Genomic DNA, 19826 nt, shown 5'->3' on the forward strand with positions numbered 1-19826 from the left:
TTAACTCATTCACATCCACACTCATACCAAACTCACTCTTACTTTGGACTTGAGCAGTGGCCCTCCACTGGCGTGCACAGCAGGAAAAACAGAACGGGGGAAGAGCGAAAGCATGGGTCTTGGGGTCAGAAAAACTTCAGTTGACATCCAGCTCTGGGACCATGCACCCTTAGCACTGACACTGACCATTCAAAGTCTGGGATGATGTGGTACCCAAGCATCACTAAGCCGGTGAGAGAGCGTAAGCCTGGCACAGTTAACAGGTGGGAGCATTCGTATATGAACAAGCCATGTCCATGTACTGAACTCATGCAAAGTCCTCAAATTTATGGCAGAGTTAATGTAACATCACACTGACACTGCTGTCCTCCTAGCATCCTTCAGAAACTTCTCTCAGGCTCACTCACTGGCACAGACTCCCTGATTCCAGCCTCTCCTTGGGACATGTGCTGATTGCACCTTGTATCAATCCTAAAGGTGACAGGGAGTGAGTGGGTGGAAGAGATTTCCACTGGATGACAAGGAATTCAAGAACAAGGCTCTACACGCTCAAAAGGCCCTCAGGTCTTTCCACAGCTGATCCATGCCACTTGAATCCAAAGGCCAACTCCTGCCCTTGAGTTCCTCCTCAACTTTTACGTCGGAAAGGCATGGAGGCTGGTACACACCTATTTTACTTTTCCAAGCATTTCATTGTTAGTGTTTTACAGGAAGTATCTAAAACACTTCCTGTTCCATCCTTAAATGACCTTAATCCTATACCTCTATGAGGTCAAACTGGCAAACCAGAACACCCACACACAGATGTGTGGAATCTGAATGTGTGCATATAAGTATGGTCAATGATAAAAACAGTGAACTTTTAAAACGGTGCCTCAGACTGTAGGGGTAGGGGTCTGTGACATAACCAAGCACTACCTGCTTATTATGAACAAGGGGCCTACAGAGGAATGTCAAATCCTTTAGAATAGATAATATTCCTTCACAGCCCAAGAAATATGCAATATAGAGACAACCTATCACACTTCAGTTACTCTCAGGCCAAACTGCATTTAGTCATCTATACTCTTCATAAACCCTCAAGCTCAATGTATGCAGAAGTTATTTCGTGAGGAAATGACTAGACTACGAACAATATATATCAAAGTGGAGCTGAGGAGATGACTCAGTGGTTAAGAGCACTGGTTGCTTTTACAGAGAAGCCAAGTTTGGTTCTCAGCAGCCATGTGGCAGCTTACAACCATCTGCAGCTCCAATTCCAGCGAACCCATCACCGTCTTCTGGCCTGAGGGCACGGCATGCACATAGTGCGCATAGAAGCAGACAAAACACTCACACACAGAAAGTAAGATGAAAACAAGTTAACCGGGCAAAGAAATAAAGTTTGTTATCTCTTTGCAGAGTAGAGCTGCCCTTAATAAAACCGTTCATTCTTAGGGTTATGAGTGAAGGGAGAGTCCCCACTTTATAGAGGAAGCTTTATCTCCATCTCCCAGCTCTCTACAGCTTTTTACCACATAACCCATAAAACACAGCTGTGGCACCCCTCCCAGCACAAAGCTCCCTTTCTGTCTGGCCCAGGCAGCTCCATGTAGCCTCCCCCTGCAGGTCCAAGTACTCAGTGCTAACATGGAGCTAGGCAGGAAGTGTGGCTCAGTGTCTCCGCCTTCACGGGAGAAGGCATCTGCCAGTGAAGTGCAGGGCAAGGGTGCAGCAAAGGCGTGATGAGCGAGTTCCATTGTAATCCTGTTTCAACCCACTAGAATTTCCTGACTTTACTTCAAAAACCTGTTTTACAGTTTAGTTCTTGCATGTCTTCATACTCAGGGGAAAATGTTACCTGAGATTTCTTATACAGAAACCCACTGAAAATTACTCTCACTTATCCTAGGTATGTATATTTTGGTTTGATGTGGTAGGACATGGTCCTCAGGAAAACTATAGTCATTTCCCTAACAGTGTATTTAAACTATTCATAGGTCAAATAGAACAAGACAAACATGCATAGATAATTTCCATCCCTTACCTTAGCCTTTATTCCATCACTGGACAGGGACACTCACTGGTATCACAAGGCAGACTTTGCTCTTAATACTAACCAGCTGGTTATGGCTGCTGGAATACTGAGAACTGAGAAAGACCAGGAACAAGCATTGAGGGTTCCACTATCAAATGGCAATGCCTGCCCTTGCTATTCTTTTTTTTTTTTTTTTGAGACAGGGTCTCTCTGTGTATCCTTGGCTGTCCTAGACTTGCTTTGTAGATCAGGTTGGCTTCAAACTCACAGTGATCCGCAAGCCTCTGCCTCCCGAGTGCTGGGATTAAAGGCGTGCGCCATCATGCCCAGCTTGCCCTTGCTATTCTTAAGCTTGTTCTGCAGGATGGTCAGGGAATGGCAAAATGTCTGCTAATGCCGTATCAATGACTGGTTTTCTTTACACCTCCATGAGTCCCTAAAATAAAGGTACATGAAAACAGACCTCTAGTATCTCTTAAGCATCAATGAGTTCACAGCCCCCACATGGAGCCTACTCACTTGAAGGACTCGAAAGACATTGGTGAATTAACGGGAGGACAGTGAAAGGAGCACAAGTCTCTGTGTCAAGCAGAGCTATGTTCAACAGTGTGAAGCTGGGGGAGAGCGTGTCCTTCTCTGAGCTGCTGCCTCACCTACAAAACACAACAGTTGTGTTGACCTTACTGTTGACGGTGTGAAAGAAGCTGTAAGGAAGCGACTGCCAGCGCAGCAGAGATGTGCTGCACGTCAGTTCTTTTCCACCCACAGAAAATAATGGAGACCACCGAGATTTGTGGTTGCTGTTCTTTGCTTTATTCAAAGGATGCTATGTTTTTATTCCCTTCTTTTCTCTGCCATCATTAACTGTAGCTTCAGGCATGTTTAGGGAAGACAGCAACTGTGTGCACCATTTATCAAGCAGAATCTGCTAAACAAATGCAACACTTTTTTGCCTTCAATGCATTTGAAAGATTATACATGTAAATCTGCATTGTGTCACAACAACATGACACAGAAATGTTCAGGTTTGGAAAGAAAGCCAACTGCACGTGAAACAGAAAGGAATTCTATAAACACAGGGAGGATTAGCTCAGCATTTTGAAGCTATGAAACTCGGTACTCTACGGGCAACTTCTAAGCTGGAGGAAGGAAATGATTAGTTAGAGCTGTTTGTTTAATGTATACACCAGATGAGATAAAGAATTCAAAGGACAACGTAGCTCCCACTTCCTCAGCATGTCTGTATGTGGACCCCTCTAGCGAGACGCTAGTAAGGCTTTTCCCAAAACCCAGGGAACTGCACACTGGAGAAATGACACAGATACGTTAGCTGAAAGATGAAAAAATACTCCATCTTCCTAAGAAAAAATTAAGCAGTTAATACCTCCTCCTGCCTTGTAAGAGATGCTCTGGTGGCCAATGAGGTGCTACTTCTGTGAATATCATTTGCTATTTAATAACAGAAGTGGCTGGCTCTGAAAAGCAATCTGCCTGATGAGGTTTTCAAGCTGTGTAATTAGGAGGCTATTCCCTAAATTGGCCTACTGTGCCCATGGGGTTAGATGAACAGGGCAGAGAGGCCTCAGTGGTTCAGAGGAGGCCGAGGAGGGGAGAAGCTGACAGTTCTTTCATCCATTTCTAGGCTCCTCACTCACGCCATGAATGAGTGCTTCTCTTCCATAAACCTAGTAACACCCACCCACCAATTTAAGGACAGTGTGTGGGCCAGGCACTGTGACGTGGACACGATGAACATATGTGACTCTTCTACGATACATGGCTCTTCTACTGAAAGCTTACAATCTAGTGAAAAAGTGACAGCTACATTGTAATTCAAAACATGAGTAGTGACTAGCCAGGCAAAACTGCTCCAAGCCACAGGAGCAGAACCTACAAGGGCCCAGAGGGTGGAAAAGACTTGATGTGTCTTAAGGCCAGTATGTGTAGAGCAGCGCACCAGGACACGAAACTGCACACAGAACTGCAAAGACTGGACGCAGGCCAAGGCCAGATCACCCAAAGCCCTTCAGCCACAGTAAAGATTTGGGGCTTTTGTTTCTTAAAATTTGTTCGAATTATGAAAATGCTACAATCCGATATATACTTTGAAACATTAAAGTTCACTTAGGCTGCAGGAGGAAGAATGCAGGAAGGCAGTGGTTAGTAACAGGAACTCCAGCAGTGGCCCGTCAGCCGCAGGCTTCTCCTGATTGGAAACGGTTTGTTCTGCTCCTACTGTTAAGCTAGTTTGTCAGATCCAACACACAGCCTGCCATGGACAACACCACTGAAACAGAGACCAGAACAGGAAGGTGAGGTGATGGAGGCCCAGCAAGAAAGTACCCTGCCAAAGGACAATGCTAGCTGGAGGCAGAGATAGGACTAGATTTGAGGCTTTCCAGGTTTCTCAACTGCAGCCTCAAGGTTAGCTGCACCCCATCCTCCAGTCTCTAAAGCCAGGGTCAGCATGTGTTGCTCTGTCTATTTTGAAGGAAGGTGAACTCCTGGAGGGTCTTCTCCAAATTCTTTTAGTCACAAAATGAAGGCTCATGCTATACCTGACCCACTAAAATGTTTTTTGTTTTTCTGTTGTTGTTTTTTGGTTTTTCGAGACAGAGTTTCTCTGTGTAGCCTTGGCTGTCCAAGACTTGCTTTGTAGACCAGGCTGGCCTCAAACTCACAGGGATCTGCCTGCCTCTGCCTCCCAAGTGCTGGGATTAAAGGCGTGCACCACCATGCCCGGCTCCACTAAAATGTTTTATTTGTCTGAAGGGTTTTCTGTTTATTTTGAGACAGTCTCATATGTAGCCTTAAACTCCTGATCCTCCTGCCTCTGCCTCCCAAGAGCTGAGATAACAGACACATGTCAGCATTCCTGGCTGTGCCACATTTTTAAAAGAGAAAATGAATTAGTTCAAAACTTTAGAGAACAAAACATACTTTGTACGACACTCAGGGCTATTAGTTTATTTTGAAATAAAAATTAGAGCATCTGCTAATATTAATTACCAGGCCTATACTTCTGCTTGGCAATTTTCAGCAAGAACTGGGCAGAGGTGCCCTAGAGATCGGCCACATGATGATTTCCAGCGAGGTGGTCTCAATGACAACGCCCCATTCATACACTTGAATGTTTGGCTCCCATTTGGTGGAGCTGTTTGAGGATTACCATGTGTGGCCTGCTGGAGGAGGTTTGTCACTGGGGGTTAATTTTGGGGTTTCCAAAGCTCCTAACTATTCTCCAGCTCCATGCCTGCCTGCCTGCCTGCTGCCAAGCTTTCCTCCATTTTGGTCATTGACTAACTCTCTGGAACGGTGAGCTTAAATTAAACACTTTCTTTTATAAGCTGCCGTGGTCATGGTGTTTTGTGATGGCAACAGAAAAGTAACTAAGACACTAGGTTATCTGAGCCTTACACCCTCAAGAGCCATCACTACCTTGCCATTATTGTTTTTCATATAATTTACTTGGTCACTATAACATTTGAGTTTAACAGGTAAGAAATATAGAGATAAGAGAACTTTTCATATCATAAATTTTCTTTAATACACTTTCCCCCAAACTAAAGGGAACATTTCCTTCTGATCTGATCAAATCTTTCTTTTCTTTTCTTTCTTTCTTTTCTTTTTCTTTTTGTTGTTGTTGTTGTTGTTTTGTGTTTTTCTGTTTTTGGTTTTTCAAGACAGGGTTTCTCTGTGTTATATTGGCTGTCCTGGACTCGCTTTGTAGACCAGGCCGGCCTTGAACTCACAGTGATCTGCTTGCCTCTGCCTCCCAAGTGCTGGGATTAAAGGCCACTACCACACCCAGCTTTCTGATCAAATTTTTATTCCAAAAGAAACTCTGAAGACAGACCCTTAAAATAATAGGGTAACTTACCTCTGGGAAGCTGGCCATGTTCACCAAAATCAACTGTGGCGATTTCATGGAGATCTGGCCAATCTGATTAAGAGCAAGCTTCCCATCAGCAGTTACCACAGTAACATGATCAAGGGATCCTAAAGAAAAAGTAATAAGATTTTAGAATTCTAAAGGTCCTTAGAAGCCCACATCTCTTTATCTAATTCAGATTCAACAAACATACAGGAACCCCTTGCTGATATGACAAGGTTATTCATAGGAGCAGTTTCAGGCAATGGAGAGAGTGTGCAATGCCAGCAGAACCCTGTTGGAATTCCTTACTAGCACTAAGGAGAGTCACTGTTCTGGTTTGCCTGGACTTAAAGCGTTCCTAATGCATAGGACAGTTCATCACTGATGGAAGTCAGTACAAGAACTCAGGCAGGGCGGGAACCTGGAGCAGGAGAATGCAGAAGCAATGGAGGGGTGCTGCGTACTGGCTTGCTCCTTGCGGCTTGCTTAGCCTGCTTGCTTACTTGCTTGCTTGTTTTTTCTTTTCTTTTCTTTTTGACTTTTTGAGACAGGATTTCTTTGTGTAGCCCTGGCACTCACTCTGTAATCCAGGCTGACGTTGGCCTCCAACTCAGAGATCTGCCTGCCTCTGCCTCCCAAGTGCTGGGATTAAAGGCATACACAGCCACGACCAGTCCCAACCTGCTTTCTTATAGCATCCAAGACCACCAGCCCAGGGGTGGTACCACTCACAATGGGCTGGGCCCTCACCCATCAATCACTAATTAAGAAAATGGCCTATAGGCTTGCCTACAGCTGGATTTTTTTTTTAAGATTTGTTTATTTATTTATTATGCATACACTGCTCTGCCTGCTTGTACCCCTGAAGGCTAGAAGAGAGTGTTAGATCTCATTATAGGTGGTTGTGAACCACCATGTGGTTGCTGGGAATTGAACTCAGGACCTCTGGAAGAACAGTCAGTGCTCTTAACCGCTGAGCCATCTCTCCAGCCCCATACATGGGGCTTAGAGAAGCCCCATGGATCTTACAGAAGCATTTTCTCCATTGAGGCTCCCTCCTCTCAGATGGCTCTAGCTAAGGTGAAGCTGACATAAAGCTATCTAGCACAGAGCTGAAACTATAAGGTACTGATTCTCCTTTTAGCAGCTCTGCCACTTAGTAGCTAGAACAGCACTACGAAGTAAAGCATTTACCCTGTCTCTGTGTGCCTTGGTTTCCAACTCAGCTTAAAAGAGTAGCTGCTTACAGAATCAGTGATGACTATAGCTAAACAGGAGTGGCCAGGCATATAAGGTACCAAGAACAAGTACAGAGAAGTCGCCTCTTACTGTCCCTCTTAGTTCTTCCCACCTTCCCGCCCTGTGATGCTATTATTCCTACCATCACTTTACAGAGGAGAAAAGGAGACTTGAGAAAGATAAATGGACCAAGATCACAGAGTTGACAAGTGAAAAAACAATCAAGAGCCAAGAGTCAAACTCAAGTGTGCTCAAGTGTGACTTCAAGCAAAGTTCTTTTCTACTGCGCACAAAATCACGAGCCTTTACTCTTGCGCACGCGCGCGCGCGCGCGCGCGCACACACACACACACACACACACAGACAGATCCTGATTCTGTGGTAATGTTTTTAATTCACCACACAATTCTAGCACATAGCCAGTTACAACAACTTCCTTCTGTCACCTTGCCTTTGGTCCTGAGACCCTCTTCAGAAATAAGTCTATTCAAAACAAAACAAAATAAAAGGTATTAACACCTCATTATTACCTGGATCTGATCTTTTTCCAGACCTGAATTCTGTAAAATCCTGAGCAAAATTTTCATTAGTCAGAAAAGATAAATAAATCCCCAGCTCTGGCTGGGTTATTATTTAAAGTCCCTGATTTCCTATGCAAATGAAGCTAGCAGAAAACCCTTACCACTCACAGTAGGAACCACTCGTGGATGGCTCATTCTGGGATACAAAGAGAAACAGGGCGGGAGATGGGGGAGGTATTGTGGTAATATATCATAGGATTAATGCAGTACCACACTATGGCCCAAAGATCTGAATATTCAGCCAGATTCAGTATCATCATAAGATGACAGTTGTTGACACCACTGGCTTTAACCTGCAAAAAGTATATGCAGTATAATGATTTTAAAAAAAGAAAGAAAGAAAGAAAATTACCATGATTCTAAAAACCCAAAGACCTAATACCAACTCACTGCTCCCAGATTCTAAGCCCCTTCTGAGCCTCCACTTCTAATCTTTAAATGAGACAAAAGCTGTACTTAAAGGGCTTTCGTGAGGATAGGCTCGAAAGTATATTGAAAAGCATTTATAACTATGATGCAATAATGCTGCTATTATTTTTTGGAACTTTTGTGTTTTAATCAAACTAATATCCTTACATGTAATTTTCCTTCTATTAGGGACATTTCTTTTGAGATTGTAAGTTATTTAGTTCACCATAGCTGAAAACCAAGAATAAACTTAACTAAAAAAGTATAGATGTCTGCTTTAGGAATTACAGAGCAGTGGTCGAAGGGCCTGAAAAACACAGGGCTGGGAGTATCTACCATGCTCAGACCAGTTAGTTTTTAAACAGCCACCTCACCCAGAGTGACCTCCAGAATCAGCCACTGAGTGGTAGGAATCAGGTGATTGAATCACCTTATACATTTTTAAGTTGGCTCATCTTTTAAAATTAACTATAATCACTTAGAAATCTACGTTCAGGTTTCCATACATCAATAGGCCAAGCTGAAGACAACTGGTATCTTAATAGCACTGAATCTCTTGACCCATAGGATTTTAGATTCACTATAATTTTTCTCAGCATTTCTTGAATAGATCGTATTTGAAGCTGTGCAACTGGCTCACTCCCATGGTCTTAGTATTTGGTTAGCTGAGCTAGGACAATTGTTATAAAATTCTAGTATATAACTTTTTTCTTTCTGAGGTCTCACTATGTAGCTTTGGCTGGCCTGGAACTCACTATGTAGACCACTACATACAATACACTTCTTTAGTCAGATGATCTTGCTTCCTCTTTCAAGTGTCTCTGCAGTGGTGCCTAGCCTCAGGAACCTTGCCTGACTCCTCAGGTGTCTTCCTGACCCTTCTTACGAGCCAAACATCCTAAGCAGGTTTCACTAAGAATGATGGCAGCCTTAAGTTACTGGTGCATCCAATAAGAATGCTTCATGTTAATGCTTCGTAATTATCTTGTGATTATTACTGCCACCATTTTACACATGAGGAAACTGAGGCCTACAGATTGATTTGCCCACCATCAGAAGATCTCCTAATCACATAACTTGCATCCAAGCACGAGCGTGGTCATCTCCAGCCATGGTCTGCTGGGCCATGTGGTTTTATACACACTGGTTCACCTGTCTGCCCTTTCATAGAGGGTCTAAGTTCCTAAACATTAGGGACACGAGTCTCCCTCTCCACATCCACATCTCTTAACGTAAGAGGCACAAAGTGTGTGCTCAGTACTGCTGTGGCAAACAAACAAATGGATAGATAAAGGATGAAGGGAAAGGGGCAAGAAGGAGAGAACAAGCCTGCATCTTAAACGTCAGCTGTCTCTGAGACAGACATGGGGCAGATGGAAGTGAAGAGGAAAAGCGTTGCTGCTTCAGGTGGCTGAGAGAAGCTGTGAGAGAAGCTGCCTGGCAGAGACACTGGCTAAGTTTAGCTTATTTAATCCAGTTTCTTTACAGCCTCAAATTCTACACAAACATTACCCAAACTTAACCAAAGAAAGGAAAGAAGAAATGCCAAGGGGAGGCTGCTGGCGATGGGCCTTAGCTCAGCCTCCCTGACAGACGGGCTGTGAGAGTCCCTGCCACACAGTCCCCACATGAGCATCTCAGTGTGCAGTTGTGGTGGTGCCTGTCCCCTCAATCCATATCGACATAATGCATCAAATCCTTTCCCCTCGATCTGTCCCCAGTGAGAATCTCCCTCAAGCTCACTCCTGCCCCTCATTTTCGCAGAGGTTAACATTTAACAAATTACACTCCCACCCTCTTTGCAAGCCCATCATCTTTTTAAGTTCAACAAGAGTGGAACTGGCTGGCTCATTTTAGGTATCACGTTTCTCCCTGGGCTTCTCTCAAGCTGCTCTCTGGTTTCGGCTGCAGAATGTTAACAGGCCAGAAAGCACAGGGGAGACAGAGCACTTTATCAGTTTCATACCTAAAATAATAAGCAAGCTTAAAATAAACAGTTGGGAGAGATTGAATGGCACGCTTTACTGTCAGCAAAGGCAGAAACACCCCAGTACAAAGGTTAACAAATGCCAGGAACTGCCTTCCAGTCTCATGCCAGATCGCATCTCTGAACGCAACATGGTTCTGGCCGTTTTTATAATGAACTGAGTAGTTTCCACAAACAAGTTCATGAAATATCTTCTATTTTCTTTATGAACTTCCCAATCACAACCTGAGTGGGAGAGGTTGGAGCTCCTGCAGGTTCCTTCAGAGGGGGTCCCAGGCTTAACTAAAGGATGATGACAATTTGCAAGAGGCCAATTTAACAGCAATTGGATTTTTCCTGCCCACTTGCACCATTAGCTGACAACCCACTTCTCCATCACATCTGCAAACAGTTCTCCTAGACAGTTCTGACATTTCCCACTTAGAAAAGCCACTTTCAGGAAGCTATTAACCTAAACGGAATCTTCCTGGTCAAGCTCATGGGCACAGAAAGGCCTCAGGTGGGCAAGTCTGTAGACTTTGGTTTTCAGTACAGGCTAGAACTACCAAGTAGAACAAGTCGGAAAAAGCAGGTTAAGGACAGAGAACTATGAGCTTAGAGTGTAATTCCACACGAGCGCTGATCACCAGAGGTTTTGCTCACCCCTGAGCTGTTCTCTGTGGGCCAAGCACCATGCTACCCCACAGAAGACAGCTGCTTAATGGAGACACGCAGCACGACTCCAGTGCCGTGATGCACGGATGCACATGAACTCAGTTACCTCCTACTGCCCAAAGCCAACAGCAGGAACTGGACAAGGAAACTCATCAGTTATGGAAAAGTAACTGCTCATAGACACGTTGGGCATGCCAAAGCTGGGACTGACACAGTGACAGGGCCATTTTCTTTCCCAATGTGACAGTCCCTGAGCCGTGGGGCCCGCCACTAACCTGGTGCAGTCCTTATGTTGAGGGTCTTATTGAAATTATCTTTGAGTGCTTCCATCACAGATTTCATTTCTTCATCCACCTCTTCCAAGTCGATTACATCCTCAACCAAGGCGGCATTGATATTCACCCTGGCCTGGGACTGTCCTTTCCCTTTAGCTAAAAGTCAGTGAACAAAAGAACAGAAGCACACACACAGATAATAAGCATGGGCTTTAAAAAAAAAAAAAGTGCCTACTGTGTCAAGTGCTAGAATTTTATATAAACCATCTCTGTCCTACACAGGAGTTCACATGTACTAAGTGCCAGCCAGCTCCCAGGTCTGCCAAATCCTTGAACATTAGCAAGGGCACAGGCTTTATGACAGACACTCTGGGTTCACCCTGCTGTAGTGCACACTGGCTCTATGATCTCGGGCCAGTTACTCAATTTTTGTACAAGAGGACTAATAAAGTCCATGCTATAAAGCTGATTCCAGAATACAAATGACGTCACTCACATACCCAAAAGAGTAATACCAAGGAATCCAGAAGTAAATTAAGACCCTATTTTTTCAGAAAAATGAAAGACAAAAAAGGTAAAGTGACTTGCCTAATGTCACAGGTCAGGAAATGGCCAAGTCAAGATTTGGTCCCAAATCTGTCTAATTTTAAGCACATGAACTTTCCATAAAACCATCTCCACAAATCTAATGGAGAGAAAGGAAATGTATTAATTCAGTTTCAAGCATACTGAGACAAGGTTGTGCTCAGCACCGTATAGCTGATCTGGGCAAAATGAACCACAGAGACATTAACTACCGCCCGCCAGAGCGCACTGACTTATACTTTAGAAAATCAACAGTGCTGGAGGGCGGATGGAATCTGATTTCATGTCTAAACCATAGGGAGTTTTTCACATACATTCGGTACTGTGCATGTGACATAAACACTCTAGCATTTCTACATGGGGGGTGGGTGGGAAAGAAGAAGGAGGAAATACTTCAATAGTATCTGTGTAATGTTTGTTCACTAAATGTTTAACAAAACATTATTAAAATTCATTCAGCAATTTTTATTATCTACAGCTAGCTCGACTGTGCTGGGTTCCACACCCTAATTTGCAATGCAATTTCAAATATATTCTTCCATTTGATATTCAAGACAGTTCTCTAAGGTAGGAAAATGAGAACTCTGAGATGCACAGCATTTAAATATTTTTCACAAAGTAACCAACGAATAAGAAGCAATGTGACTTTTTTCCAAAGATCTGTTCAAGTCACCATCCTGCTTGAAGCCTCAACTGCTTGTGAATAAACAAGCTAAGGGCTTAGAATTTTTGAAGCTGATTTTTAAAAAATGTCAATTCAGAAGCACTCATTAAAAGAAGGACAATAGAAGCAAATCCATATCTGAACAAATTGTGAATAAAGAAAACCAAAGACATACAGATCATTTTAAAAAGCTGGAGAGAAAAGACAGATTTATTCATAAGGGATCAAAATTACATGTTGAACAAAGAGGCCAGATACAAATATACATTACTACAGTAAAAAAGCCACAGAGTAGAATATATCCTGAATGGTTTGATAGCAAACAAAGCAATTCATGCCGACATCTGACTAACAATGGGGCACGGGGAAGGGTGGCACTCACTCCATGTGGGTGCTGAGAGTACTCCACACCAGGACCAGTGTGTTCTACCACCGAGCTACATCCCCAGCCTCTGGTTTCTGAGACAATGTCATGCTATGTGTGTCTGTCTGTCTGCCTCAGCCTCCCAAGAGCTAACATTGCAGGCAGGCACCCCCCCACACACACCAGTTCTTGATTGTGGGGAAATGAGAGTCTTGGTTACAATGGTGACTCCAGTTTGTGAAAATTAACAAGTTGTGGCTTTATTACTACAAAAAGGTTAAAAGAAAAAAGTTAAGGGTAACTAGCCAAGTAAAGACAGATGGTGTACACACATAGCTTGCAAATCAGCAGGGATGAAACAGGAATAAAGAATCCTGATTAACTTAATAAAAAAGAAGGAAAAGAAACCACAAAAAAGTATGAAACAAAATTAAAATGTAAATACTCAACAAATAAGATAAACAGAAATGAACCAAAATGACTAGCTAAAATCTCAAGGCTCTCAGTACAACTTTAAACTAACCATACAGAATATATAAGAAAATTTATAAATACATGTGAAATCACAGGGTTAAGGGTTAGGAAAAATGTTTATAAACCTGGAAATGTTAATGAATGTAAAGTTAGTTTTATTAATAACAAGAAAATATTTTAACAATTTGAATAATACATTCTAACAATGTATTATTAGAAATGAGGGCTACTTCAAATAGTATCAAAAGATATGTAACAATTCAGGATTTATACATACATACATACATATATTTACTTACACACACACACACACACACACACACACACACACACACACACACAAAGTAGCCACAAAATGGAAAAGGAGAAACTGTTCATTCTAAAACCACACCAGGAGATTTTAACACATCCTTCTTGGTAACTGCTAAGCAGAACAAATAAAAAGTTAAGTACGTGGAACTGTGATTCTAAGCATAGGCTACCTTAATGCCATTCACTCAGGAAAACTATATCTGTGAATTCAAGGCAAGCTTTGCCTACATAGTGAGTTCCAGGCCAGCCAGAGTTACATATTAAGACCTTGTCTCACTAAAATATTATTATCAACAAAATAAGAGACTGACAACATTAAAAGATTACTTAAAGTTTGTAAATTTCTGGGGAAATGATTATGATATGGAAGATGTAAACATATGCTAAGGAAAAAAAGAACATAAGATTTATCAAAACAGTGAAAATTTTCATCAAAAAGCTATTAGGCACAATTTTAGACCAACAGCTTTGAAAACGGAAAAGAAATTCTAAAGTAGACAATATAAGCAGTCTCATAATTATTAAAGAGACTGAATCTATAATCTATATGTACACACCAGATTCAGATGAATTTAAAGGCAGGCTGTAGTACCAAAGAGGCAAGGAACTAACTAGCCCTGACTTTAAACCATCCAATCAAGAGAGATGTACTGACCTCACACCATGAGGCTAAGATAAACAACAAGACCTAAAAAGGACAGTGACAGAGGTAAGCCCTCAGTATGTGGTATTACGTTCAGGCTAATCCTATGCATGCAAACACAGGCTGAAGAGCCTCATACTTAATCCTACAAACAAACTTGATAAATCCCACAGTGAAGACACAGATTATATATCGAGCAAGATATATACAAATTATTATTATAAGAACAAGCAGGGTTCTTATCAAAAATGCAAAAATGGTTTAACACCAGAAAAGCTACTAATGTTGAGTTATTATATGAATAGATTAAAGTCAGGGAGTGCAGGGGATTCAGCACAGAGTAGAGCACATGCTTAGTATGCACCAAGCCCTGAGCTCAAGCCCCAGTACTGCAAAAAGTAAAGGGGCTGGGGAGGTAGAACCATCTCAATAAACATGATGTATCATTTGATTAGAATTGAGTGCCTTTTTTAAAAGCACAAGGATTATATCTACTTAAAAGAGATTATGAAAACTACAAAAGAAACATTCTTTATGTCAACATATAAGAAATGGTCTATCTAAAGTCAAGAATAAAAGAAGAATGCCCATTTCCACCAATCACACTTGCTCAAATTAGAATAGCGTTCCTAGGCAGCACAGAGGGAGGCAGTTAAGGGAGATGGGGACCCATGGGCATGCATACAGACCAAAACACACGGACAAGACTGCTTATACTTCAACGATACTGTTAGTTTAAGTCCAAATTGGAAGCAACCCAGATGCCACTACGGGATACATACATAAACTGCAGCAACATATTTAGGACACTATAAAAGTCAAAACACACAGCAGCTGTTGTAGGTGAAACAGGCAAATCTGTTACCCCACAGAGCCAGACACTGAGTTCAAAAAGGACAAAACTAAAGCCAATCTCTTGGGGAAGCTAGGGTACAGATGACATTTGCTTCTTCTTTTAAAATAACTTTTGTTACTGTTTTTGTTTGCTTGTTATTTTGTGGTTGCTGTTTTGAGACAGTGTCCCACTGTGTAACTGTGCTGGCCTGAAATTTGCTACACAGCCCATGGTAGCCTTAAACTTGCAGTGATCCCCCTGCCAGGATCACAGGCATGTGGCACCATGGCATGTTCCACTTTATTTCTTTAAATTTTATTTTACTGTTTTATGCATTTAAGTGTCTGGCTGCATGTATATGTGTGTGCCACATGTGCCTGGTGTCCAGGGAAGCCAGAAGAGGGTGTTGGATCTTCTGGAATTGTAGTCACAGATGGTTGTGAGCCTCCATGTGGGTGCTAGGAATCAAACCCAGGTCCTCTGGAAGAGCAGCCAGTGCTCTTAACTGCTGAGCCATCTCTCCAGTCCCCCTACATATTATTCCTTAATCTGGGAAATGGAAACATAGTTGTGTACATGTTCTAAATATCCATTGGGCTAACCAGTTAACAATTAGGTGTATACTTTTCTGTATATGTTATGCCTTAAAATAAATTAGGAGTGTATAATAAAATGATACAATAATGATATCATTTTCTAGAAAATACTGGCTTGTGACTATACATTTCACATAGAAAGGGCAAGAAAAAAATGTGTGTGACAGATAAAGATCTGCAGTAGAGTTTTCAAGGCTTTATGACTGATTTAAGGGAGTAAAGGCAATTTGGTGCAGAAGCAAAGCAGTTCAACAAAAGACATATACGTAAGGAAATGTGACACACAACATAGGAGTTAGCACCAACTGGATGACAGAGTGCCAGCAACACAGCTTATAGCCCATATGGAAAAGAAACCTAAACTGAGCTTCAGTTTCTGTTTTTTGAGGAAAAAAAAAAAATCTTACTCTCCAAACCAGGGTGCCCTGGAATTCACTATGAAGCCCAGGGTCACACTGAATCAGAAGTAATCCTCCTGCCTCAGCCTCTCCAGCACTAGGATGACAGGTGTGAGCAACCACAGCCAGCTTTACAGTTAAGATTATTAACTCACACCACATTCAAAAATAAATTCCCCTGGGATAGAAAAGAGTTCTTGAAAAGGCTATGAACTGTGACCACAGTCAAAGACATGGCCTCCTAGCACTAACAATAAGGGATCTTATCCCTACAGCAGAAAGACCCCAGTAGATCTAAGAGAACGCCAACACCAGCTCTCTGAGGAAGCATCCAAAGACGAGGAACGCTTCTGCTTGCAGACCGTGCTGAGTCTAGAAGACTGTGACGCCACAGCCTCAGAAGCCCCATTCCTGTTCTTTCTCTCTGGATGAGGCCACGGGCAATTTTCCCCCCAAACAATTGTACCTCAGCCTCTAAGCCTCTATATTTGCAAATGTTAAAAATCTATATTCATTAAATAACTGTAAGGGTTTCATCACTGGAAAAATATAATTGTTTTCAATGGATAATGGTAAGGATTGGATTAGAAAATTTAAAAAATAACATACAAATCAAACACTAACTTAACAGAATATAAGTCTTGTATGTATTAATTTTCTTTCATCGATCTGTTAAGCCTCTTTTCAACAAAAATCAGGTCTGGATCTGTGTAAAAGCAAAAAAGGAAAGTCAACGGGGAAATATTTAGCAGCATACTTCTAGCACCATCCTCAAGAGGGCCTGCCTGACACACCACTGCAAACAGCAGGTCTGCCTGATCATTTTCTGTCTTTCATCTATCTGACAAAGCTTTTGAAAACACAGTATATAAACAGCCCTGGAGAGTGTTCCACAACCACACAGAAACAACTGATCTTCATCAGATCCAATAGGGCAGACAGGTAACAAACAATAATCAATTTTATAACTGATTAATTAATGACTGCAGTTCTAAGTCTGTCTAAGTAAAATAATAGTGTACATGAGTGCATGTAACAGGGGACCTGACCCAGACTCAGGCCAAGGAAGACATCCCGGAGGAAGTGGCATTTAAGCTAAGACCTGCGGTACATCAAAATCTCATTCTTGGATGACATAAGTCATTAAGATCATCCATCTAAACCCATGGCTTTAATGCCCCGTTTACCCAAAACCCTTCTGGCTTTAATTATACCCCCAATCTGACTCTTCCTAAAAGACGAGAATAGGCCGATTCTTGCCATGAGCACTCTGGTTTGCTTGGTACTTTTACCTCTACTTCTGCACTTAAATGAAATAAATTAGGCATTTTCTGAGCTACCAACAAAATAAATGAGGTCTAATAGTAACAAAACAAGCCCTGGGTCTTGTGAACATCTGAGACATCATTTCCTTACATGGATGAGGAAAGAAACTCAGAACAACTCCGCGATCTCTGCCGCTTATGAGAAAGGGGTGAGACCGGGAAGGAGATCAGCTACCTTTGGCCTTCTTGGTTGCGAAATGACGAACTGGTACCCCTGGATGGGCAGAGTAGTGTCTGTGGTCAGGCTGGCTTCCGCTAATGGTCTTCACGGAGATTTCCGAAACAGGTCTGGTCAAAGTAGTAAGGTAACTGCGGAAGGCAGGGTGCAGCAGCCGGAAGCACTTCCCTGCCATGATGGAAGACAATCCTCAGAAACAGCCACTGAAGAGTCAGGAAAGAAAAAAAAAATGGTCTTATTAAAGGAGATGGTGGAGGCAAATGCCTTTAATCCCAGCACTGAGGAGGCAGAGGCAGGCGGATCTCTGGGTTCAAGGCCAGCCTGGTCTACAGAGTGAGTTCCAAGTCAGCCAGCCAAAGTTATACAGAGAAACCCTGTCTCAGAAAAAAAGGAAAGGAAAAAAAAAAAAAAAAACCTCAGTAAAAGAAAACCCACAGCAACTTCCAAAACTAACTCATGCCAGCTACCGATGAACTCCTCCAAGTAAGCAGGAACTTGGCCCTGAGTATACATGACCCCTAGGCCACCTCCCAGCAGCCTCAGGGAGAACTGTTACCTTCATTTTACAGGGTGAAGAAACTGAGGCCCAGGGGCCTTAGTGACCCAATAGTCTGTGGCCTTCTTTCAGTTCATCTAAATGCCTGAAAGCAAACGTGCCGCAGCCTAAATCTGTAACGATGCTAATTAAGCCCTCGTATGAGCAGAGGCACAAAATCCTGATAAAGCTTGAAGAGGAAGGGCAGAGCACTAGAGGGGATTTTTAAGTAAGAAAAACATTTTAATAGGCATAAAATGACTAGAAAATTTACATGGCAGCATTTAATTAAAATTTTCTTTGGTTCCTTATGCACTGATTACCAATTAGAAGGCACTTTAATTTGAGTCTGAAGCATGACTGAGGCTTGAGGTCTTCTACGGTCTAGAACTGGGAGACGCCACCATCCCCCGAGCTAACACGGCTTCTACACACTTCTCAGGTCTCTGACCACACACAGATGCTATCGCTTCCTCTGAGACAGAACACAGTCCTAGCCAACAAATATCACACTAGGAGCTTCTGCCAAGAATCTGCCTGTTACTTAGCTAAAAATTAAGAACAATTAGTAGCAAGTGTCTGGAAGCACTATCTTTGAAAATCACATCTCATTTTAAAAAAACAAAAAACAAAGCAAACAAACAAAACCCTGCTGAAATGTTGATGCAGCCTAACGGCATGCACAAGAGCAGACGGCCTGCAGAAGGACCATGAAGCTGATCCCAGCTCCACATTGACCAAAAGCCCCTGAGAATCTCTGCATCTGCATCTTCTCATCTGTAAAATGGGACTGAGACTTATTCCTTCAAGTAGGGAATAACAAGGCGAGGCAGGCATACCCTACCTTTTCAAGACATGTGACTGTTAATATTATTACTTCTTTTTAATGGGAAGATGAGCTTGACATAATGCCATGGGTGGTGAGGCATGCCTGTAATCCTAGCAAGTTAGGAGGTGCAGGCAGAAGGAATAGGAGGGATGTAAGGTCGTCCTGTGTCAACATATCCTGTGTTAACAAAACAGAACAAAAGCAAGCAAAAAAATAAATACTGTTAAGGCAAACAATTTCTATTGATGGAATTTTTAATAGCAAGTTATGCCAAATATCTGCAATGAGTATGTGAAGTCTATACAAACTCAGCCCTGTGCAGATTGCTTTATCAGCTCACTTACTGTTAATAATGCCACAGATAAAGCAGTACAGTCCCCAGTTTGTAGATGCTGAAACTGAGGCTCAGAGAGATTAACTCACTGTCCAAGAATAGGAACTAACCGTCTGGTTTACAAAGCAAGTCCGGGACAGCCAGGACTACAGAGAAAGCCTGGCTCAGGAAAACAAACAAAACAAAACAAAGAAAACTGTTCACAAAAGTTTGGCTCTGAGTGATAATTCAAATCGAAGTTTCTACCTAATATAGCCAATGCCCAACTCACATTTATATCCAAATATGAATGCATAATAATGTGTGGCTTGGGTTGTTTTAATTGACATGGCCTCAGTCTGGCTGCAGTGTGCATGACAGGTTCCCGGGAGTTCCTGCCTGGGTCATAATACCAATCCACAAAGCAACAGGAAACTAAAATGGGTTAGAAATAAACAACCTTTGACAGAAAATGCAGCACCAAAAAGCACACCCAATGCACGCGGACCGAAAGACAGTTCTATAAATAACCACACTGCTGGAATGCTTGAGGCATACGTCTCACTGCACAGAAGCCAGGAAACGTCCCAGTGCGAGTTCACTAACACAGGCCATTGGGTCTTTAGCCTTATGAACATCAAGTCAGGTCAGCACACATGAAGGAGTAAAACCGAAGAGGAAACTTCTTATGAGAGTTCAAGTATGTTCGAATAACACTGACCCCACACACACAAGCGACT

The 19826-nt window shown here is 42.4% G+C and overlaps 1 protein-coding gene across 2 annotated transcripts in view; it reads right to left on the minus strand.

Moving 5' to 3' along the window:
* The window catches only part of Mrrf (mitochondrial ribosome recycling factor), a 49679-nt gene extending 32047 nt beyond the window's left edge, over positions 1–17632 (minus strand). For both annotated transcript variants that reach the window (XM_051167089.1, XM_051167090.1), the window contains exons 1-3: positions 17407–17632; positions 11036–11191; positions 5898–6016 (exon numbers count right to left, since the gene is read on the minus strand). In XM_051167089.1, the coding sequence (XP_051023046.1) occupies positions 5898–6016; positions 11036–11191; positions 17407–17584 (453 nt within the window). In that variant the 5' untranslated portion in view covers positions 17585–17632. The remainder of the gene's footprint in view (positions 1–5897; positions 6017–11035; positions 11192–17406) is intronic.
* Between the last annotated feature and the right edge of the window lie 2194 nt (positions 17633–19826).

This window comes from Acomys russatus, chromosome 24 (assembly GCF_903995435.1).
Source record: "Acomys russatus chromosome 24, mAcoRus1.1, whole genome shotgun sequence".
NCBI classification, from domain to species: Eukaryota; Metazoa; Chordata; class Mammalia; order Rodentia; family Muridae; genus Acomys; species Acomys russatus.